This window comes from Dasypus novemcinctus, chromosome 14, assembly GCF_030445035.2.
Source record: "Dasypus novemcinctus isolate mDasNov1 chromosome 14, mDasNov1.1.hap2, whole genome shotgun sequence".
In the NCBI taxonomy this organism is placed as follows: Eukaryota; Metazoa; Chordata; class Mammalia; order Cingulata; family Dasypodidae; genus Dasypus; species Dasypus novemcinctus.
In genome coordinates this window covers 17,566,928-17,590,957 of record NC_080686.1, presented here as the reverse complement: position 1 = coordinate 17,590,957, position 24,030 = coordinate 17,566,928, and the positions used below count along the sequence as shown (strand labels likewise).

The following is a 24,030-nucleotide window of genomic DNA, read 5'->3' as shown; positions in this document are numbered from 1 at the left end:
CAGATAACAGTGTTCCCAGATCTCTAGTTACAAAAATCCCACAGCACATGCATGAATCCCAGAGAGTACTCAGTGATCCAGGTTTAGTCTTCAGGATGCTCATTACTTATTTACTATCTTGAGTACGTTAGTCATCTGAAAGGATCACTTTTATTCAATTCGAAAAAATTTTAGTTCCTGTTATTTTCCAGGAACTGGGTTAAATTCATCACCCTCTATATAGTAATGGCGCTTAGTAAGAGTTTGAAAGATATAATTAGGGTCTCATCCTGGAGCTATATTCTAGTGGGGAAGACAGGCATACAAATAATTGGATTTCAAATGTGCAAACACATTTACAGAAAATGGTAGAAACACTGCAAAGTTCCAAGGGAGCAGAGAGCGCCAACTGCGGAAGTGTGGACAGGAACGCTTTCACAGAGGAAATGTTGGCGGTGGATGACAGAGAAGGAATCAGAATTTTGCAGAAAGACATGAGGGAAGGGCGCTATACAGAGAAGGGACAGCATACCCAGCACGTACAAAGGCTTAAAGCAGCAGGCACAATGGAAGAACTGCACGTGATGATGCACAGTTGAAATATAGCGTGGCAGGAAGAGGAGCCAGAGGAAGGCAAGACTGTGAAAGCACTTGGGCATGACGGAAGGGAGTTGGCGCAGGCTCGTACAGGCAACAGAAAGCCAGCCACGACACTGAAGCATGTCAGTGGTCTGATCTGAGTAGAACAGGCTGGCAAGAGGACGAGCTGGAGCAGGGAAATCCTGAAGGCAGATGCCAGTGAACAAACAACCCTGCAGGGCCGGTCAAGTGATCCCGGTGACCGGATTTTGTTTTTTGGGTGTTTCTGTGTTTGTGTTTAGCTTGTTTGTTTTATTCTGTGAATGTGTGGGTGGTATCTAAGGTTCCTGCCTCCTGGCTCTACCATTTCCTTACTTCATTTGCTCAGATGTGGGCCATCATCAGAGCGCATTCACACGGCAATAACTGATGACATAATAAGGTATAATCCATAATATAGAACGCCGTATGAAAATGTGTTACCAATTAAATAAGAATGCCATCACACGCCTGATCTTTTGGAAATGATTCAAAGTCCATTAGTCTGAAGCCATAAATTTCTCTAATCTAAGGACCATAAAAGCAGTTGCTTTTGTTGACAGAGGTTTAGAATACTCTGAGCTGAGAAAATACTTGATGGGGTGTCTGGATTAATCGACAAGACTCTTTCAGAGCCTCCCTGAATAAAATCTTTGGTACCTAAAATTTATTCAGATGACTCAAAAATTCCTTCCATAAGGATGACAGAATCTTTTAATTAAGCACTAATCAGGGTGACTCAGACAAAAAAATAAAAACGAAGCTACCTTTGTCCTGCTGGTCTCCTGAAACGCTAATGGAAGAAAAGATTACTCATAGAAACAAATAAATCAGCTAACTCCAGTCCATCAGGTGATCAAAGGGGAGGACCACCTGAGGCATGAATCCCCATCAGAGGTATGGACACAAAACAACCTCTGTGTGTGATGAGTGTCTGAGATGGTATTTAAGAAAGCTGATCTACACTGAGATGTAAAGCAGCAGCTGGAAACCAGGACCCTTTATAGTTTATGATGCAGGCTTAGGAAAAAATGCCATTGCTTAACCCTAACTTAATTAAAGGTAAAATCATCTGGAAAAACGTAACAAGTTAAAACAGTCTCCCTATAGCTATCTTAATATGGAAAAATATCTACTTCTACAAAATTATCATGGCTTACCTAATTTTATGTCATGAACGCATCAGTTTCTTGATCTAAGGTCTATTTATAGAGAGCACAGAAAACACAAAGCAGGTAGGGACATTTTTTGGTATGTATATACATATATATAGAGAGAAGAATATCCTAAGAAGAAATGAGAATATGCTAAGAAGAAACAATAAATTGAGTTGTTTTCTAGAAGAAGACATTGACTTGTTATGGGCCAAAAGAATTTATAAGGGATAGGTTTTCTGCTGGGCATAAAAAAAAATACTTTAACACAGTTAGGATTGTTTGAAATGGAGTGGTTTATCTCTGCACTGCTTATTTCTTATGTGACCTTCTACATTGCTCTTGCCATGTCAAAGTTGCCTTCAAATCCACATTCTATTTTAAATGAAAACTTAGACCACCCTCATATTGCAATATATTACAATAGTGTGAGCATGAACAAACAAACCAAATAAACAAAACTATACTTCACACTGGATTCAGTGTTTTATTTAACATTAAAAAAAAAAAGTGCTTCTTTTAAGAAACAGACATTAACATAACATCAGGAAGAAGAATTGATGTAATTAATTATCTGGTAATTCCATTTCTAGGAATGATTTTTAAGAAATGTAGACAAAAGTGTCAATTACAAGTTTTACGTTAAAAAAAAAGTAAATATTCCTAATGCCTGACAATAAGAGAATAAGTAAATATGTTTATGGTATATCTATGCAATGAATTATTTGCAACTCTTAAATTATTTTATAAAAAAAATTAGATGTTACAAAAAATGCTTAAAGTGTTTATTATCTTATTCTGAAAAGGAGATTACAAAATTGTATACCCAGTATAACCTGCATGTATTTATAAATATATATAAATATAAATATTAAAATTAATATTGAAAGTTCTTTTTGAGGGGGTAATAAGGTAATGTAATTTTAATTTCTTCCATTGTGTTTTATGTTTTACATTGTTTCAAAATAAACTTAATGATAAAAATTTGCACATATTTTTCTTCTCTTCTTGAGGACTACTTATGACTGCTTTTAACATAAGACTTCAACTTAATGATAATAGATTTCATGTTTTCTTTCCCAGGCTTCTCTGTTTTTATTTCCCAGGCTTCTCTGTTTTTAAAGTGTTGACCACTAAACACAGAAGAGTATGCTATGGTGAGACACTGACACAAACTGAGCGTGGCCCGGTGACACGGACCTAAGGAGGGCGTTACCGTAAGGACAGCTGTTACCAAGAGAAGGAGCCCCCCAATCCGGCACCACAGAGAAGCTTATCTCTCAGTGAGAAGGTCGTTATTGCGAGTGCCCAAGCCAGGAACGGGGGACATCTTCCCAAAACCAGTTCATCGTGAAAATGGGAGTGAGAGCTTTTATAGGGAAAAAAGGGGGGAGGGAGGGGCAAGTGAAAAGAAAACAGGTAAAAAAAAAAAAAAAAACAGGTGACGCCAGGGGTCTAGCGAGGAGGGTACCGCACTCCGGCACTGCCTCACGCACGGCGCCTTGGCTCGCTCTGCAGCTAAAGAACCGTGGCTCCCAAGGTCTTCAGGACTCCTTTCTCAGCCAGCTGCTCAAGGGTATCAGACTTTCTGTCTCAGAAAAGTTACAGATTTACACCATTCTGGTTTGGCTTTGAGATGTTATCTTACTCCTATAAGCAAATCTGAGAATAAGTGCAAAGAGTAACCTTCTAAAATTAGATGAATAGAAAACCAGCTCAGGAATGTATCACACTAATGAAATTGTCCATGTGGGAGGAGTGGGGGTGTGAGGAGTGGGGTATATGGGAACCTCTTATATTTTTTAATGTAACATTTTGTGTGATCTATGTATCTTTAAAAAATGATAATAAAATTTTTAAAAATGTAACATTAGTGGGTTCAAAGGAAAAAAAAAAAGAAAACCAGCTCAATTAGTTCTAGACTTTTCAGAGCTGCTTAAGTGAAGAAATTTTTAATAAGCACATTTTCCAGCTATCGACAGCACAGCACAAGGACCAGAGTGGCTGCCGCACTGCACTGCTGTGGCCACCGCCTGGGGACAAGGGACCGGGCATCCGGTCCCGCCTTTCCTTGGAGGTGTAACTCTGAATGTAATCACCGTCCTGGGCGCTCCGTTTTCTAACTTGTGAAAACACGAGGTTGCAGTCCAGATCCCTTGCAGGGCAGGGAATCAGGCATATGCCGTCCCTTTTTAGATTCGGTTTGGACATGTTTAGATGTGATCCTCCTAAACTTAAAATTAAGTGAGTTATATTCTCAGAGATGAATATGTTTTCTAAAAAATACAAGTTTTAAAATTATTTATGAGTGAAATGAAATCATGATAAGATGCCCTGGATTTTTTTTAAAACAGCACAATGGGATGATGTGGGGCATTGCATAAGGGATGATAAAGGAGTCAAGCTTAGCAGTATGCTGACGATTTGTAGAAACTAGGTGATTGTACATTTGGGTTCCTTATTTCCTTCTCTCAACTTCTGTACATGTTTGAAATTTTCCATAATAAAAAGTTTCTTTAAAAAAAAAGATTCCTTCCTCAAACCTACCACCTTCCCTAACAAAACTAATACCATAATTCTTGGCTCTAAAGGAAAATTTTGTAAATTTCATGGCTTTACTCCTCAACCTTTTACAACAAAAGCATGCTCTACTGCATGTACAGCCTATAAATTCTAAATCCTGGTGTCCTTTGGATGTAGATGAGAAAAGATTGATCTTTCTTCTTAATAAATGAAAATTTGAAAATAGGATATTTAAGTCATAAAATGGTAGCCAAAGACTCTATTAAGGCTCCTGCAATTTTCAGACTAGACTGCCATAAATGATTAAAGTTCTTTCTCCAGGCTTCTCCAGGGATCAAAAGTACTCAGATTTCAAAGTTTGGGGAAAATATTTTTGATTCCTGAAAGTAAAATCTATAGATTTCTCTCCATTTAGATGATTTTGATTACTTCCTCAATTTTAAGTGATATGAAGATAAATTAGAATGTAACTTGCTGAAATGGTATCAACAGTTACTTTATCCCAGAGTGGGTGACCCTAATGAAGTAATTATGTATTCAAGTTCTACTTTACAATGTAATTAATATTCATAGCTATCAACATGTCATGTGATTCTTTTAGGAAAGACTGGATAAACACTGAGAGACCAGCACTTCAAAATAAAAAATAAATGATGGAATCCATAATTCAGTCACACAAAGAAATTCCACTGCCCAGCAAGCTAGGCAGTTGGAGACAGAAATGAATGAGCAGAAGCTGGGGTTTTTTAGTAACCTAAGAGCAAGGCAAGATAAGCACATCATTTTCAGTGTGAAGATAAGATGGTTCATAGGTAAAAAAACACATTAAACCTTAAAGGCCACATTATCTAATGCCCTATTTAAAAATAATAAAACTGAATTCCAGGGAAGGAGTTGTACCTCAAGTGGTAGAGCTTCCTGGGAGGATCTGGGTTCAATCCCTGGGGTCTACTGATAAAAAAGAAAAAAGAAAAAAGAAGAGAAAGCATGCCCACACAGCAAGCCAGCACCTGAGCGAGTGCCCACGTGGTGAGCTAGTGCCTGCACCAGTGCCCACGTGGTGAGCCAGTGCCTGCACCAGGTTCTGCACAAATGCCTGCATGCATGCCCGCACAAGTGAGCATCAAAACAGAGACAAGGGGAGAGTCAAGGTGAAGCACAGCAGAAACCAGGAACTGAGGTGGCACAATTGACAGGGAACCTCTCTCCCCATCAGGGTCTTCAGGATCGAATCCCAGTGAATCCTAGAGGGGAGAAAATGAGAAGAGAAGACAACACAGACAGCAAAAACAGTAGGGTGGGAGGAGGGAAAGGGGGAAGATAGATAGATAGATAGACAGACAGACAGACAGATAGATAGATAGATAATCGAAGGTATAAACTGAAAAAACAAAACAAAACTGAATTCCAGAATACTCATTTGCCATGGCCAATATCACACAGACAATTGATGGGCAAAACAGTTACAGTCACATAATTCCTTGAACTCCAGCTCAGTGCTCTTTCCACCAAAACACGCTGAATGGAAATTTCTATGAACAGGTTTGTTTTATCTACAATTCCTAATCTCCAAAACCCTAGACATCTTGTACTATACTGAAAAGGACAAATATACCCACATCCTCCAAGAACTGATGTCTTTATTAGTATGAAATAAGTTTTCTGAAGTATTTTTTCTACTAACATACTAACATGTGAATGGCTAATGTAATCCAAATATATCTAGAATGAGACAGGTTATATTACAAAACAAAAAGGAAGGTATTTCTCTCAAAGAACAACTTTTATCTAATGTGAACTTTTGATAGAGGTAAAAAAGAAGATAACAAAAGGTATAAGGATGTAATTACTCAGAAACAAATGACAGTCTTCTAGGTAATATTCACTCATGAAGGCATTTTTATTCGTACCTAAAATCATGGGTGCTTATAAAACCATACCCATTGCAATCATGGAAAGGAAATTCAAAACATCATAGGTGTTTTGTAAATGGCATTTGCGAAGTGTAGTTGCTTTAAGGCGAGTTTCACTCCCTGAATAACCAGGATCTCATGTCCAAGTCCAAAGTCTGTGCTATTAAACACTCCACTCCACTATCCCTCTGGAAGGATACAGCAAGTCCAGTGTGGACAAGCAGAGACCAACATGACCCAAATAAGAGGTAAGTCAAAAGCCACAGTGAGGACAGATGATCTACAGTGGAATCAAGAGAAAGACTCTACCCTAACCAACGCAACTAAGGTTTGCCAAGGGAAACAATTGCTTACTAACAATGGAAAAGGCATTAATCTTAAAAATGATTCATCACTTGCTTTATATATCTCTGGATATGTTAATATTACAAAGTCTATCATGTTGACTTAATTCTTCAAAACTAACCCTTTTGTCATATTTATAACATTTTTAATTACAAGAGGTCCTTTATATTAATAAAATGTATCTAAATTAACTTATCCTGATCAATATTGTGAAAGTGAAAGTGTTGCCAGCATGGCCCCTACAGAAAAGTCCCATTCTTGTGTGGGGCTGCCTCTTTCTATACTTACATCTGTGAAGCCAGCAAGGGCAAATGACTTCAGGAGCCAGCCAGGGGAGGGGGACAAAAGACACCTTCAAATCTTAATCCATGTTCCTGTGGGTGTGAACCCATTTGTAAATAGAACCTATGAAGATATGTTATCAGTTAAGGTGTGACCAGACTGAATGAAGGTGGGCCTTAATCTTTATGGTAAGTGGGCTTATAAAGAGGAAATTCAGATGCAGTCCATAGAAGCCAGAAATCAGAAAAAGACAGAAAGAAAAGAGATGGCAACATGATGGAGGACAGCCATCAGCAGAATGCTACAAACCCATGGAGAAAGCATGGCCTGGCCGACATTTTGATTTTGGACTTCTGGCCTTCAAATCCATGAGACAATAAATACCATTGTGTGGTATTTGTCATAGCAACTCTGGCAAACTAAGACAGGAGGTAACTCATAGAGAAATATCCAGTGGCAGCTGCACAGGTCCCCTGATGCTGACTGAAATCTGGGGCAGTGCGAATGGATCTGGCATGGGCAGATGGCAGGCTCTGGGGTGGGACCTGGGCCACTGCATGTGGAGCTTTTAAGCTGCATGATTAGCAAAGCCCCAACCAGCCCCCAAGCCCCCTCCCCGTACACACACACCTCATCAAGCAGTATGGTGTGGCAGAATCTTCGTCTCCAGCTCTGTTCTACCACCTTTCACTCGGGCTGAGGGAAGTAGGAGCCAGTCCCCTGGTATGGTCGGGGAGGAGGGGCTGGATACAGCTTTTTCATGGCAGACACATGACATGGAAAAACATTGGTCAGATCTGCCACCTCAGCAATCTGCAAGGGGTAAGTACGCAGCTAGAGTAGGTTTCCATGCAGTTCTGCAAGGGACAAACTTTCTAGAAGGCCAGCCTACAGGGAAGCAGGCTAAAGACAAGCCCTCTGCTTGCTCACACATGGCCACCACAAATGGCTGAGCAGTATCCTTACCAAGAGGCACCGTGCTTTCTGTCTCTTCAATGCCTGCCCTAGTGCACCCATGGCAGGCATATGGAAAATGGTTGTTGAATGACTCAATCTCTGCATCCCAACAGCTGCTTGCACACAGCAGCACTTGTGAATATTTGTCAAGTCATTGTTCTAAATAGCTCATTCATAAACTAAGCTCAATCTCCTTTTCCTGTCTTTGGCCACTCTCCATTTCTACGAATTACCATTGAACCGCAATGAAGAACTACTTTCATAAGTCTTTTTACAGTGAATTAATGACTTAAATCTTCTGTTAAGTGTACAGCATGCCCTAGATGTCTTTCAAATCAATTACCAGTTTTTAACCATTCATTTTTATATGATTAGTTGTTTAATATCTCTGGCTCACACCACTGCAAATTTAAAGAGAGCAGGGGACAATTCTGTTTTGCCCATCGTTTTATTTCTTTACTTCTCATTTTTAATAGGCACACAATGCATATTTGATGACTGATTAAATGAAAGAATAACTAGAAAAGGTCCATATTTATAGTGAGGCCTACTTTTATCATTTTTGCAAACTATATGATTTGCTTCAATTAAAAACTTATACTCACCAGCCCATAAAAATTTAATGATGGTAACATTTTTTTAATGTTTTTACCAGGAGAGACAAATTTTCCTAAGACATATGGAAGCTTTTCTCTTAAGCATTTTGCCACTCACAAAAAGTATCTATTCCTAGAGATTTCAGCTAGCATGCTATTTTCAACCAACTCAAAAGTTACTTGAGGTGGCCGACCCTGATTTAGGTGTCATTACTTCCTGATACAAAGCTTAAATTCTCCTTCCGTGAAAAATTTTAACTAAGCACAAGCTTCTCAAGCAGTGTGATTCTTCACACAGCTCAATGGATTCATGACATGGAAATACAGAAAATGGACTGATCCAATGTGGCACAAATCAAAATGCTAGTTTTTTTCCCCTACATTTGATATGATAGTGCCATAGAGTTGTCAGCAAGGAGCTTCTATTATCTGTTACCAACTGAAAGAAAAAATGGCAAACCAATTTACTAATTTTCCAAAATCACGTTTTTGGAGATAACATTATAATTCATCCAATCTCAGGATGGGTTTAATAAAACAAATGGTTCAGAGACAGTGGCCCACTATTTCATTTTACCCAAAGATGACTGGATTCTGAAGCACACAGTTTGTCAGAGATCATCCTTTATACTTACCAGTAATATATTTATGAGAAGAAAAATGATCAAATAGAGAAAAAACTAGAAATTCAAACCCCTTGGGCCCAGAGTTTATTCTTGCCTCAGTTTCTGTATCAAAGAAGTAGAGGAGATTATTTTTGTTGTTACTTAGACTTTGGTGAGAATTTACTGTTATTCATAAAATATATTCATAAACTATTTTTTAAGTGGTAGGCCAATACACTGTTCTCATCCAATTCTATCTTGTTCTCAGGTAATTTCTCTGGAATGAACACTGAATTCAAGACAAAGAAATAAATACATTTTAAAATATATGTGTTCTGTGTAATATAACACCAAAGTTTTAATTAAAAAGCATGATAATAGCTTAAAAGCCATTCAGATGGTATAATTTAACCTATATCATAAAAATAATTTAATGTGTCTCTTGGAATAACAACAAAAAAGAAGCAATGCAGACAAACAAACCAGAAAGTAGGGAAAAAAGCTGCAGTTACTTGCAGTTGGAGAAGGTAAGGGACCATTGGCTGCTGGAGTTTCTCTCTGGTTCTTTGACTCATGGACCTTTCCCTCCTCTTGACCGGATGTCACAGGTGGTCTCACTGGGTATTCTCTGCCAACTGAAATTAAGATTTTAAAAGATGCCATCCTCTCAAAAGCATTGATTTCTTCTAAAAAAACTCACCATATGTTCGGCTGTGAAAATTTAAGCTTTGCCATTGTTTCCATTTCAATGCCTGCTCAAATCTTTTTACTCTATGTTACATATTTACCAGGAAATGACTTTTTATTCTTGTAGCAGGTTGCACATGGATGGTAGTCCTATAAAATCTATTCACTGCTTCGTAAATCCAAGTAACAGTTTAACACCGCAGCAGACATCAAATGATTTATTCAAGATGTTTTTCTTAGTGATTCTAAATGGGAATTCCTTTGATGACCTGGTACTTGGCTTTCCTCCAAAGAGGAAACTGATGAACAGATATTCAAACAGAACTTCATGTGGCCTTACTGAAATACGATAATCAAAAATACACACATACATAGAAATGAAGAAAATCTTTAGTTGTTTTTCTACCTTTTATGTAGAAGCATGTTGTTCTGGTAGTTTATTAAGAATGCTAAACTTCTCCAACCTAGCTGAATAACCATTTGAATTTTATAGCATTTACTAATTCATGCTGCTTTTATTTAGGATTTTTATTTTTATTTAGGATTTCAAAGTTTATAATAGCATCAGGCATAAGATATTGTTTACATTTTTAATGGCAGTAATTTACATAGTGCCACCCTAAGATTATCAGCTTTTAGAGATACCAAGAGCAAAAAATTGTGTACATGTCTGATTCCAGCATAAGTAATAAATAACAGCAGCTACATCTTAATGCCACAAACACAGTCAGTAATGTAAGATGACTGGTGAGATATATGACAACATGAGAAGGCAAAGTAGTTTCATAGGTATGGTTAACATTTAATAATATGCAGCCACTGCACAGTCTGTACCACCAGTATCTGAAGAATTTCCCCCGACCACATTGTCATGTATATCCCTCAAGTATTATAAGATACAATTTCAGACAAGAATAAGCTTTAAAACACCAAACCCTATAAAACTTGGCCAGTAATGCTTTATTTACAATATAATGCTTTGACATGGAGATTGGCATTAAGAAAGGACCAGAAACTACTAGAAATAAGTTCACTGAGGGAAAATATATACCTGGAGGGGAAAATAGATTCTTAAATACAACTAAAGGCCTATTTTAGCTATGTACAAATAAAGTAGAAATTCAGGATTTACAATTAAAACACACTATCTACCAGTCAGTGCCATATGCACTCAGAATAAATCAGTGCTTGAAACACGGGTCACAGCCCAAAGAGGCACATAAGCAACGTGCTCTGAAACGTAATGAGCGCTATGAGAGACACACAAGGACAGGGCTGAAGTAGCACGGTCTGTAATCTGCTAGACTGCAGATTAAGAACGAGCAGAGAGAGAAGGCTGCATCACAGCAGCAGCTTCAAACGGAAAACGGCCGCCTCTTCCCACTCTACCCTTCCCCTCCTGGCTTTTCAAGAATCTTCTTCGGTCTTTCAAAAATGACCTCAGTATCTTTTTATATAACTCAATACTTGCTGTAATAGTAGGGCATTCAGGGCCAGAAAGACACTTCTGGAAACATCACTCAGGACCTTCCCATGTCAGCCTGCAGAGAATGCACCCACTTTGCTTTGGGTCAAGTGAGCCACAGATGGCAGTCCAAAGTTCAAGAATTCAAAGTGGCCTCCCGTAATGCTCTGGTTTGGAACAAATATTACCCGAGTAGTCTCTCTTTAGGAAATTCTCTTTAGGAATTTCACAATTTATGAAGGAATGTGAAATTTTATCAATTGCACTGTACCAAAAGGCAAAAGAACCGATATTGTCCAGTTGGAAATACTTTTGAAAGGTATGTATTACACATACAGTTGGATTTGGATGATTAATTAGTCACTTCAAATAATGTCCCATCGTATCTATAATTTTAATAGTAATAAGATCAACTTCTGCATGATAGCATAAGGAGTTCCACAGATTCACGCCCCAGGGGAAAAAAAATTTTTTTTTAATGTTTTTTAAGTCTCTGGAAATTACTAGGCATATAGCAAATGAATAAACCTCCATTCAAGAAAATCTACAGAAGTTCAATAAGAAAAAGCAAGAGGCTGTGGTATGTGAACCAGGACCACACTCTCGCTCTTCCTTCCCAGTTTAGCAAGGTGGAAACTCTACCCAGACAGCAAAGAGCATGGGGCTCCCTCTCTCCCCAGCTCCTAGGCAAAAGGCTTTCCTTCTGGGAAGAGCAGGATAGCAGGGTGAGTAATATATTTTTAGCCTGGACTATACAGAAACATAATATATTTGTAAAATAATTGTCAACAGCAACAAAAGGGAGGTGGGTAGGAGCAAAGTTATATTGGGCTAAGGAAATGACTAGAGACGGTAAAGTAACAATTATAACAATGTATCGTTGTGTTTGTAAGATGAATAGATATAATATGTATAACAATACCACCTAAAAGGGTAAAAGGGAATAGAGTCACAGGATTAATTTGCTATATCTCACTAGAATTAAGCTAGTATAAGCCTGAAGCTGATTCTGAAAAGTTAAGATGTATACAGAAAGCCCTAGAGGAACCACTAAAAATGTTAAAGCATACATAGCGAAGGCATCATTAAAAAGATGGAAGTGCTTCATTAGAAAATATTCACTTAATGCAAAAGAAAGTGGTAAAGAAGGAACAAAAAAGGCATGAGATACATACAAAACAAAAGGTAAAAATGCAGAATTGAATCCAACTCAACTATAGGTAAAGGGAAATCAGAAAAAAAACTTTGATATTAATGAAAATTTAATATCAAAACATATGGGATGCAGCTAAAATGTGTTTATAGAAAAATGTTTAGCTGAAAATGTCTATATAAAGAGAGAAGAAAGATCTCAAATCAGTAATTTAACCTTCGACCTCAAGATACTGGAAAAAGAACAGCAAACTAAACCTAAAGCAAACAGAAGGAAGGAAATAATAAAGTTTGGAGAGGAAATTAATGAAATAGAGACTAGAAAAACAATGGAAAAAAATCAATGAAACCTAAAGCTGATTCTTTGAAAAGATCAACAAAATGACAAACTTCTAATTGTTTACAAAAAAGAGAGAGAAGACTCAAATTACTAGATCAGAAATGGAAGAAAAAGACAGAAATAAAAAGAATTATAAAGGAATACTATGAACAATTGTATGCAAATAAATGAGGTAACTTAGATGAAATGGCAAAATTCTTAAAAAGACACAAACTTCTAAAACTGATTCAAGAAAAGATGGACAATCTGAACAGATCTAAAGCAAGTGAAAAGATTGAATGAGTAATTTTAAAAAACTACCAAGAAAGAATAATCCCAGGCAAAATGGCTTCAACACTGAATTCTGCTAAACATTTAAAAAGAATTAGTGGGAAATGGATGTGGCTCAACCAATTGGGCTTCTGTCTACCATGTAGGAGGTCCAGGGTTCAATGCCCAGGGCCTCCTGGTGAGGGTAAACTGGCCCACACGGCGAGCTGGCGCACGCGGAGTGCAGTCTGCACAGGAGTGCCGCCCTGCTTGGGAATGCCACCCAGCATGGGAAAGCCGCCCCATGCAGGAATGTCAGCCAATGTGGAGAGCTGGTACATACAGCAAGATGACACAAGTGACACAGGAAAGAGAAAATAAGAAGACATAGCAGAACAAGAAGTTTAGGTGGCACAAGAGAGTAATCACCTCTCTCCCACTCTGGAAGGTCCCAGGATCAGTTCCCAGAGCTGCCTAATGAGAATACAGCAGACACAGAAGAACACACAGTGGATGGACACAGAAAGCAGACAATGGGGAGGAATTGGGGGGGGGGAGGGGAGAAATAAATAAATCTTTTTAAAAATTAAATAAATAAATAAAAATAAGAAGAATTAGTATCAATTCTTCACAGGTTCATCCAAAAAAAGATAAGAGGAAGGAATATATTCCAACTAATTTATGAAGCTAGTGTTACACTGATACCACAACCAGACAAAGACTTCAAAAGAAAACTACAGACTAGTATCTCTGTATACGTAGATGTAAAAATCCTCAATAATTAATAGCAATCTGAATCCAACAACATATAAAAAGAATTATACAGCTTGGGCATGTGAAATTTATCCAAGGAATTTAGAGATTTGTTTAGCATCCAAAAATCAACTAATGTTCATATCAACAGAATAAAAAATAAAAAATCACACTATCATCTCAAGGGTTGCAGAAAAAGCATGTGACAAAATCCAGTGTCCTTTCATGATTTAAAAAAAAAACATTCAACAAACTAGGAATAGGAGATCACTTAATCTGATAAAGAGATTCAACAAAAAACCTACAACTAACATCACAATTAATGGTGAGCGCTTTCTTCCTAAGAATAGGAACGAGACAAAGGTGTCCACTCTTGTCACTTCCATTCAACACTGTACTGCAGGCTCTAGCCAGGACAACTAGGCAAGAAAAAGGCATCCAACTGGAAAAGAAGAAGTAAAATTATCTCTTTTTGCAGATGACATATCTGGTATATAGAATATACTAAGGAATCCACTAAAAAGCTATTAGAACTAATGAATACAGCAAGGTTTCAGAATACAAGAAATATACAATAACTAATTGTATTTTTATATACCTCTTATGAACAACCCAAAAACAAAATTAAGAAAATTCCATTTACAACAACAGCCAAAGAATAAAATATTTACAAATAAATTTCACAAAAGAAGTGCAAAATGCACTTCTAGTGCTCTTTGAACACTAGAAAAATTGTTGAAAGAAATCACAGTAGCTCTAAATAAATAGAAAGACATCTCATATTCTTAAACTAGAAAACTTAATATTGTTAAGATGGAAATACTCCCTAACTAATCTATAAATTAAATGCAATTCAAATCAGAACTCTAGCAGACATTGTCAAATTTGACAAACTGCTTCTAAAATTCATATGGAATTGTAAGTTAACCAAAATAGACAAAACAATCTTGAAAAAGAAGTACCAGGTTAGAGGACTCACTTTTTTATTTCAAAATTTACTGCAAAGCAATAGTATCAAGACAGTATGGTGTTGGCATAAGGCTAGACATAGAGATCAATAGCATGATATTGAGAGTCCAGAAATAAAATCTTACCGCTATGGTCAACTGATTTCCAACAGGTGTGCCATAACCATTCAAAGGAGGAAAATAGTCTTTTTGACAAATAGAACAAGAAGAACTAGAGACCCACATGCAAAACAATGAAGCTTGACCCTTAAATTGGACATAAATGTTAACTCAAAAGGGATCAACGATCTAAATGTAAGGGTAAAATTACAAAATTCTTAGAAGAACATAGGAAGTAAATCTTTACGAACTTAGATTCGGCAAAGGATTCTTAGTCCTCAGAACCATAAGTTATAAAAATAAAAAGTACTTTAGTCTCCATAAAAAATAAAAAACTTTTTTCTTGCCAAGAACACCTCCAAAAAAAGTGAAAAAGTCCACAGAAGTAGAAAATATTTGCAAATCATATATCTGGTAATGGACTTGTGTTCAGAGTATATTAAGAACACTTATATTATTTTAAATAATACAAAGACCAATAATCCAATTCAAAAATGAACAAGAATATGAATAGACACTTCTCTAAGGAAGATAAACAAATGACCAAGAAGCATATGAAAAAATCTCCAACATCATTAGTCATAGAGAAATGCTATTCAAAACCATGAGATAAAATTTCACACCCACTTTGATGGCTGTATATATAAAAGATTATGTAATAACAAGTGTTGTCAAAGATGTGAAGGAATTGGACTCTTCACACACTGCAAGTGGAAATGTAAAATCATGCAGTAACTTTGGAAAAGAGTCTAGAAGTTCCTCAAATGTTTAAACATAGAGCTATATGAGACCCAGCAAAAAGGTATATACTCAGGAGAAATTAAAACATGTCCACACAAAAATTGTACATTAATGGTTATAGAAGCATTATTCAAAATAGTTAAAAGATGAAAACAACCCAAATGCCAATCAACTAGTGAATGCCTAAACAAAATGTCATATATCAAGACAATTGAATATTTGTTGCATCTTATAATTGATGGTATCTTAGAAACACAGTACATGCCCTTGCTTGTGTGTGCATACAATATCTCAGGAAGGACATATAAGAACTGGTAGGAGTGGTTGCCTTGGGAAAATAGTATTAAGTAGTTGGGGAATGGTGTGTCTACTGTGTACTCTTTGTATTTTTTTAAATTTTTTAATAGATATAATTGCTACTATTAATAAAAATAATTATTAAAAGAAAAAAAAAAGAAGGATCCAAGATGGTGTGAGAGTAGCTCAGGGAGGGTGCAGCTCTCTTGCAGAATAGGGGAGAAGACATAGAAGAAATCTAGGGTAGCTGCTTTGGGGACCCTTGCAGGCCAGGAAAGTGACACACACATTGTCCAGGAGGGACTGGGAATGAATCAACAGAGAGTCCAAAGGGAAAACAGTGAGTTGATACTCCTGTGGCTGGAAATGCCACCCATCCTCCACCCCTGAGGCAAACAGCCTCAGTAAAACCTGAAGCTGAACAGCCAACAGAAAGGGGAAGGGACAGATTCCTCTAAGGGAAGAGGGAGGATGCAGCAGAGGACTGACTGTGGTTTCTCTTTGGTGAATGTAGCTACCATAACTCACTAATTCAGAAGAGGTAGTGGAAATTAAAGGATTCATTTTGGTGGAAGGGTTTGCTAAGGAGTACTATTTGCTGGCCAGTCAGGAAACTGAAGGAAGACAGACTGGTCTCTTCTGACTCTTCCGCAGGCACAGTAGACTTAAGTCCTATTAGTGGCTCCCTGCCACAGTTTTGACTCCTCAAATAGGGCAATATTCAAGCTTTAGAAAAAAATAAACCAAAACTCAGAGAAGAGCTGTGAAATAAAACCACTGGGCAAAAGACAGAAATTGATCAACAGAGCAAAATCATCAACATAAGCAGATGCCTAGGTATCAACAAAAGATAACAACCCACACAAAGAAGGGAAGAAGACATGGCCCACACAAAGGAACAAGCCAAGAAAATCTAGATGAAACTCAGGATTTAAGACAACTAATAAATGATGTTCAAACAAACCTCCTTAATCAGTTTAAGGAGATGAAGGAAAATATTACTAAAAATATAATGGACATTAAGATGACACTGTGTGAGCATAAAGGACAATTTGAAAGACTGCAAAAAAAAAGTAACAGAGCTTATGGGAATGAAAGACACAATGGATGAAATTAAAAATACATTAGAGTCATGTAACTAAGGTCTGAAATGTTAGAAGAATGAATTAGTGAATATGAGGGTAGGTCTTCTGAAATCAAAAGAGAAGAGAAAAGAGAAAAAAATGCAAAAAATTGAACAGTGTCTTGGGAAACTGAATGACAACATGAAACTCACACATGCATTATAGGTGTCCTAGAAGAAGAGAACGGAAAAGAGGTAGAAAGAATATTTGAGGAAATATCAACTGAAAATTTTCCAACCTTTATTAAAGACATGAATAACAATATTTAAGAAGGACAATGTACCTCAAATAGAATAAATCCTGATAGACCTCTTTCAAGACATCTACTATTCAGATTGTCAAAGATGGAGAGATTTTCAGTGCAGAAAGAGAAAAGTAATATATTACTTAAAAGGAAGCCTTAATAAGGTTAAGTGCTGATCTCTCTTCAGAAACCACGGAAGTGAGAAGGCAGTGGTATGATACATTTAAGGTAATGAAAGAGAAAACCTGCTAGCCAAGAATTCTTTATCTGGCAAAACTATCCTTCAGAAATAAATGCAAGTTTAAAGTCTTTACATAGAAACAAAAATTGAGATAGTATGTTATCAAGAAAGCGAATCTGGGAAGTGGACTTGGCCCAGTAGTTAGGGCGTCCATCTACCACATGGGAGGTCCACAGTTCAAACACCGGGCCTCCTTGACCTGTGTGGAGCTGGCCCATGTGCAGTGCTGATGTGCACAGGGAGTGCCGTGCTGCGTAGGGGAGCCCCACGCGCAAGGGGTACACCCTATAAGGAGAGCTGCCCAGCGTGAAAGAAAGTGCAGCCTGCCCAGGAATGGCACATGGAGAGCTGACACAACAAGATGACGCAACAAAAAGAAACACAGATTCCCGTGCCACTAACAACAACAGAAGCAGACAAAAGAAGAACATGCAGCAAACAGGCACAGAGAACAGACAACTGGAGTGGGGTCGGCGGGGGAAGGGGAGAGAAATAAAAATTTTTAAAAAAGAAATCAAACCTATAAGAGATTTTAAAGGATGTGACAGGAAAAGACAAGGGAGAGCCCTGGAGAAGATTGTAGAAATGAAGAACATAAGTAAAAGAAATTGAAAGGGTTAAGAGATAGACAATAGTAAGATATGACAAGGAAAGCCAAGAAATAAAATAGACAAAGTAATTAACACCTTTATAGTAGTAACACTGAATGTTAGTGGATTAAATTTCCCAATTAAAAGAAAGAGACTGACAGAATGGATAAAAAATCACAAGCCATTGATTTGTTGTCTATGAAAGTCTTACCTTAGACACAAGGACACAATCAAGCTGAAAGTGAAAGGTTGATAAAAGATATTCCACAATAACAGCAATCAAAAAAAAAGAGTGGGTGTAGCAATACTAATATTGGATAAAACAGATTTTAAATGCCAAACTGTTTTAAGAGATGAAGTAGGTTACTATATATTTACAAAAAGGACAATTCGTCAAGAATAAATAACAATAATAAACATTTATGCATCTAACATAGGTGCCCAAAAATACATGAGACATAAGCTGGCAAAACTGAATGGAGAAATAAATGGCTCTACAATAATCGTTGGATAATTCAGCACTCTACTCTCAGCATTAGATAAAATATCTGGACAGAGAATAAATAAGGAAACTGAGAGCTTGAATAAAATGATAAATGAGGTAGACCTAACAGACAGTTATAGAGCATTATACTCCAAAACAGCAGGCCATACATTCTTCTCAAGTGCTCATGAATCTTTCTCCATAATAGACCATATGTTGAGACATAAGTCAGATCTTAACAAATTTAAACACATTGAAATTATATTTTAAAAAGCTTTCTCTGTTCATAATGGAATTAAGTTGGAATTTAATAACAGGCAAGAAAAGAGAAAATCCACAACTATACACTCTTTATCACTGAGTAAAAGAAGAAATTAAAAGAAAAACTAGTAAATACCTCAAGACAAATGTAAATGAGAACACAACATACCAAAACTTATGGTATACAACAAAGGCAGTGCTGAGAAGGAAAGTTATAGCCCTCAAAGCTTATATTAAAAAGGAAGAAAGAGCGAAAATCAAAGACCTAACTGCACACCTGGAGGAATTAGAAAAATAACAGCAAACCAATCACAAAGCAAGCAGAAAGAAAGAAAGAATAAATATTAGAGCAGAAATAAGTGAAATGGAGAAAAAATAGAGGAAATCAACAGAACTAAAAGTTGGTTCTTTGAGATCCACAAAATTGATAAACTCTTAGATGATTAACAAAGGAGAAAAGAGAAAAGATGCAAATAAATAAAATCAGAAATGAAAAGAGTGACACTACCGTTGACCCAGCAGAAAAAAGAGATCATAAGAGGATACTATGGGGCGGAGGACTTGGCCCAGTGGTTAGGGCGTCCGTCTACCACATGGGAGGTCCGCGGTTCAAACCCCAGGCCCCCTTGACCCATGTGGAGCTGGCCCATGCAGTGCTGATGCGCACAAGGAGTGCTGTTCACACAGGGGTCCCCAAGGAGTGCGCCCCATAAGGAGAGCCGCCCAGCGCGAAAGAAAGTGCAGCCTGCCCAGGAATGGTGCCACACACACAGAGAGCTGACGCAACAAAAAGAGACACAGATTCCCGTGCCACTGACAACAGGAGCGGACAAAGAAGATGCAGCAAACAGACACAGAGAACAGACAACCAGGGCCGGGGAGAAGGAGAGAAAAATAAATAAATAAATCTTTTTAAAAAAATTTTTTTAATTAAAAAAAAAAAATAAGGATACTATGAACAACTGTATGCCAACAAATTAGGCAACAATGATGAAATGGACAAATTTCTGGAAACACATGAACAAACCACAATGACCACAGAAGAAATAGAAGACCTCAACAAACCAATCACAATGAAGGAGACTGATACTGTCATAAATGAAAAGTCCATGACCAGATGACTTCACAGGTCAATTCTACCAATCATTTAAAGAAGATCTTATACCAATCTTATTCAAACTCTTGCAAAAACTTGAACAGAAAGGAATGCTACATCACCCTAATACCAACGCCAAATAAATATATTGCAAAAAAAGAAAACTACAAATTTCTTTAATGAATATGAATGCAAAAATCCTCAAAAAAAATACTAACTGAATCCAAAAACATATTTTAAAAATTATACATCATGATCAAGTGGGTTTTATACCAGATATGCAAGGGTGGTTCAATATAAAAAAAATAAATCAGTGTAATACACCACATTAATAAATCAAAGAGGAAACATCACATGATCAGTTCAACTGATGCAGAAAAGGCATCTAAAAAGATACAACATCCTTTCTTGATAAAAACACTCCTAAAGATAAGAATAGATGGAAACTTTCCAATATGATAAAGTGCATATATGAAAAACCCACAGCTAACATTGCACTGAATGGTAAAAGACTGAAAACTTCCCTGCTAGATAGGGAACAGGACAAGGATGTCCATTCTCCCCGCTGTTATTCAATATTGTGCTAGAAATTTAGCTAGAGCAATTAGGCAAGGAAGAGAAATAATAATTACCCAAATAAGATAAAACTTTGCTAATGATCTGATCCTAATCTTTAAAAATCCTGAAAAATCCACAGCAAAGTTACTAGAACTTATACACAACTTCAGCAATGTGGAGGGATACAAGATCAATACACAAAAATCAATAGCATTTCTATACACAACTAGCAAGCAATCTGAGGAGAAGTCAGGAAAAAAATCCATTTACAACAGCAATTTAAAGAATCAAATATTTAGGAATAAATTTAAACAAGGACATAAAGAACCTGCATTCAGAAAACTATAAAATACTGCTAAAAGAAACCAATGATATTGGTTATTCCATGTTCCCGGGTTGGAAGACTATATATCTTTAAAGATTTAACACAATGCCAATGAAAATTCCAATATCCTTTGTAGAATTGGAAAAGCCAATTATCAAATTTATCTGGAAGGGTAAGTGTCCCCCCAAATAAGCCAGAAATATTTTTAAAAAGAACAAAGTTGGAGGACTCTCACTTCCAGATATTAAAGCATGTTACCTAGCTAAAGTGGTAAAAAAAAAAAAAAAAAAAAAAAAAACCTCTATGGTACTGGCATAAAGATAGGCAAATTGACCAATGGAATTAAATAGAGAGTTCAGATATAGACCCTCATATCTATGGTCAAGTGATTTTTGACAAGGCTATGAAACCTGCTCAGCTGAGTCAGAACAGATTATTCAACAAATGGTGCTGGGAAAACTGAATACCCACATCTGAAAGAAAGAAGGAGGACCCCTATCTCACTCCTTATACAAAACTTAAATCAAAATGGACCAAGGCAGACAAGAATGCAAGCAGACACAGAAGAACACACAATGAATGGACACAGAGAACGGACAATTGCAGAGGGTGGGGGAAGAGGAGATAAATTTTTTAAAAATGGATCAAGGATCTAAATATAAAAATTAGAACAATAAAACTCTTGGAAGAAAATGTAGGAAGCAACTTCAAGATCTTGTGCTTGTTGGTGGTTTCTTGGATCTTATACCCGAAACATGAGCAACAAAAGAAAAGAATAGATAAATGGGACTGCTTCAAAATGAAATATTTTGTTCCTCAAAAGACTTTGTCAAGAAAGTAAAAAGACAGGCTACTCAATGGGAAAAAACCTTCAGAAACCATATATCTGATAAGGGACTGAATCTATATTATATAAAGATATCACACACATTAACAGCAAAATGACAAACAACCCCATTAAAAATGTGAAAAGGAATTGAATAGACATTTTTCTGGAGTGGAAATAAAAGTGGCCAAGAGACATATGAAAAGATGGTCAACATCACTAACTATTAGGGAAATGCAGCTCAAAACTAAAATGAGATATCATCTCACAACATATATAATGGTCATTATTAAAAGAACAGAAAACTTCAAGTGCTGGAGAGGATGAGGAGAAATAGAAACATTCCATCACCATTGGTGGGACTGTAAAATGGTACAACCTCTGTGAAAGATGATCTGGAATTTCCTTGGGAAACTAAATATAAGAACTGCCATATGATCCAGCAACCCCACTAGTAGGAATATATACAGAAGAACTGAAAGCAAGGACACAAACAGATATTTGCACACTGATGTTCATAGTGGCTTTATTCATAATCACTAAAAGATGAAAACAACCTGTCAACTGATGAATGGATAAACAAGATGTGGTATATTCATACAATGAAATATTACTCAGCTGTAGAAAGAAATCAACTGGGGAAGCACATGATAACAGAGAGGAACCTTGAGGCAATTATGTTGAGTGAAATAAGGTAGACACAAAGGACGAATATTGTATGGTTTCACCAATAGGAACTAAATACAAAGAGTAGACTGATGGAGTTGGACTATGAAGTGTATGTTGGTGGGAGATGGAATGGGGATGAGCAGGGGGAGAAGTTGCTGGTAGTATACACAATGTTTAATAAGGTCAAGCATAAACAGGTAGTAATGGTTGGACTTGATGGTAAAACATTATAATGAATGTAAGAAGCACTGTTGATTTATAGATGTGATTGTGGCTGAAATGAGTTGTCTAGGAAGATTGTTAGTTGGAGGACAGTTGAAGGATAATATTGGGAATGTATAACAATGATTCTGGAAGTAGATTAGGATTGGGGTTAATAATATAAATTAGGGTGTTTAGAATATGATGATAAATGGGAAAATATAATTAACGTAATTTATGAACTACAGTTAACAACATTGTAGTGTTTTTGTAGCAAAAGCAAATTTGTCTCTATATTAATTTTAAAGGTAAAAAAAGAATATGAGGTTTGGTTTTGTGAGATATGAATAAGATTAAGCATATTTTTTCTCTTCTCCATTCTTTTTCATTAGTAAGGAGACCTTGACTCTGTCATTTAACTAATCTTTGTTCATCTTTGTATATTTCAGAACACTACAGGAACAACTGAGTTAGCAATTGGAATTAGGTAAGATGAAAGTGCCTAAAAAAGAATTTTTTAAGAGTAATGTTTCTATAACTTGTTGAGCTGCCTTTTCTGTTCTTTCATTTTTGTGAATTTGAAATAAAGTTGTCAAGAAAAAAAGAATGAGAAATTCATACGTGCTATAACATGGATGAACCTTGAAAACATTATGCTAAATGAAAAAGAAAGTCACAAAATACAACATTTATGATTCCACTCATATGAAATGTTCAGAACAGGGAAATCTATAGATATAGAAAGTAGGTTAGTGGTTGCTTAGGTTGGGAGGAATAAGAGTCAATACGGGGTGATAGCTAAAGGGTTTTGGGGTTTATTTTGGGGGTGATGAAAATGTTCTAAAATTGACAGTGGTGATCATTGCGTATATTTATAAATATACTAAAAAACACTGAATTGCACACTCTAAATGGATGAATTGTATGGTATGTGTATTATAGCTTGATAAAGTTGTTTATGAGAATATACCAGAATAAAATGCTGTGACTCTACAAAGTCAACTAATAAAAACCTTTTGTTTTGTTGAATCCCAGCTATTTTTTAAATAAAATAAGCTAAACCTTATATAATAGCAATGTCATAATATTTCAGTATGCATATTTTAAATCCATATCATCTATTTTATAATTTAGTACATAATTTTGTCATATTTTCACAAATAAGATTGTAATACACATATTTAGGATCTGATGAGTTGGGCATATGACTGTATTTCATTTAGATGTTGATTCTTGAATGATCTTAGCAGATAGACTAGAATGAAGTAAAACACTGATTTTATAAACATTCTAATACAAACTTGCCTAAGACTTGCATCTAAAAGAAATTCATTTTATTATTATAAAAAGTAGTATCTGAATCCTATCTTCAACCCTGCATTTTTCAGAATCTTAAAATTTGTATACAGCGGGTGACTCATACCATAAAACTGGGCTGGGATTAGAGCAAAAGGAGGCAAATTTTTGTGATAATTTAAGTCTCCATTATTGATAGTAATAAAAACTTGGATAAGTCCATTGTTACCTAGATGTTCTATAAAAGTTAACAGCATATTGGAATTGATGAAAAGTCACTAGTTATATTTGCCTAGGATGGATTAAACAATCAAGCACAGTAAAGTCTTATTACAGGGAAGCATTATATTTGGAGCAAGAGGAATTAACAAAACTTCCCAATAAGGGAGCAT

The 24,030-nt window shown here is 36.4% G+C and overlaps 1 protein-coding gene across 2 annotated transcripts in view; it reads right to left on the bottom strand.

Moving 5' to 3' along the window:
• RP1 (RP1 axonemal microtubule associated) overlaps positions 1 to 24,030 on the bottom strand; it is a 391,698-nt gene that overhangs the window by 178,962 nt on the left and 188,706 nt on the right. For both annotated transcript variants that reach the window (XM_058275538.2, XM_058275539.2), the window contains exon 17: positions 9,485 to 9,607. In XM_058275538.2, coding sequence (XP_058131521.1) covers positions 9,485 to 9,607 — 123 coding nt within the window. The remainder of the gene's footprint in view (positions 1 to 9,484; positions 9,608 to 24,030) is intronic.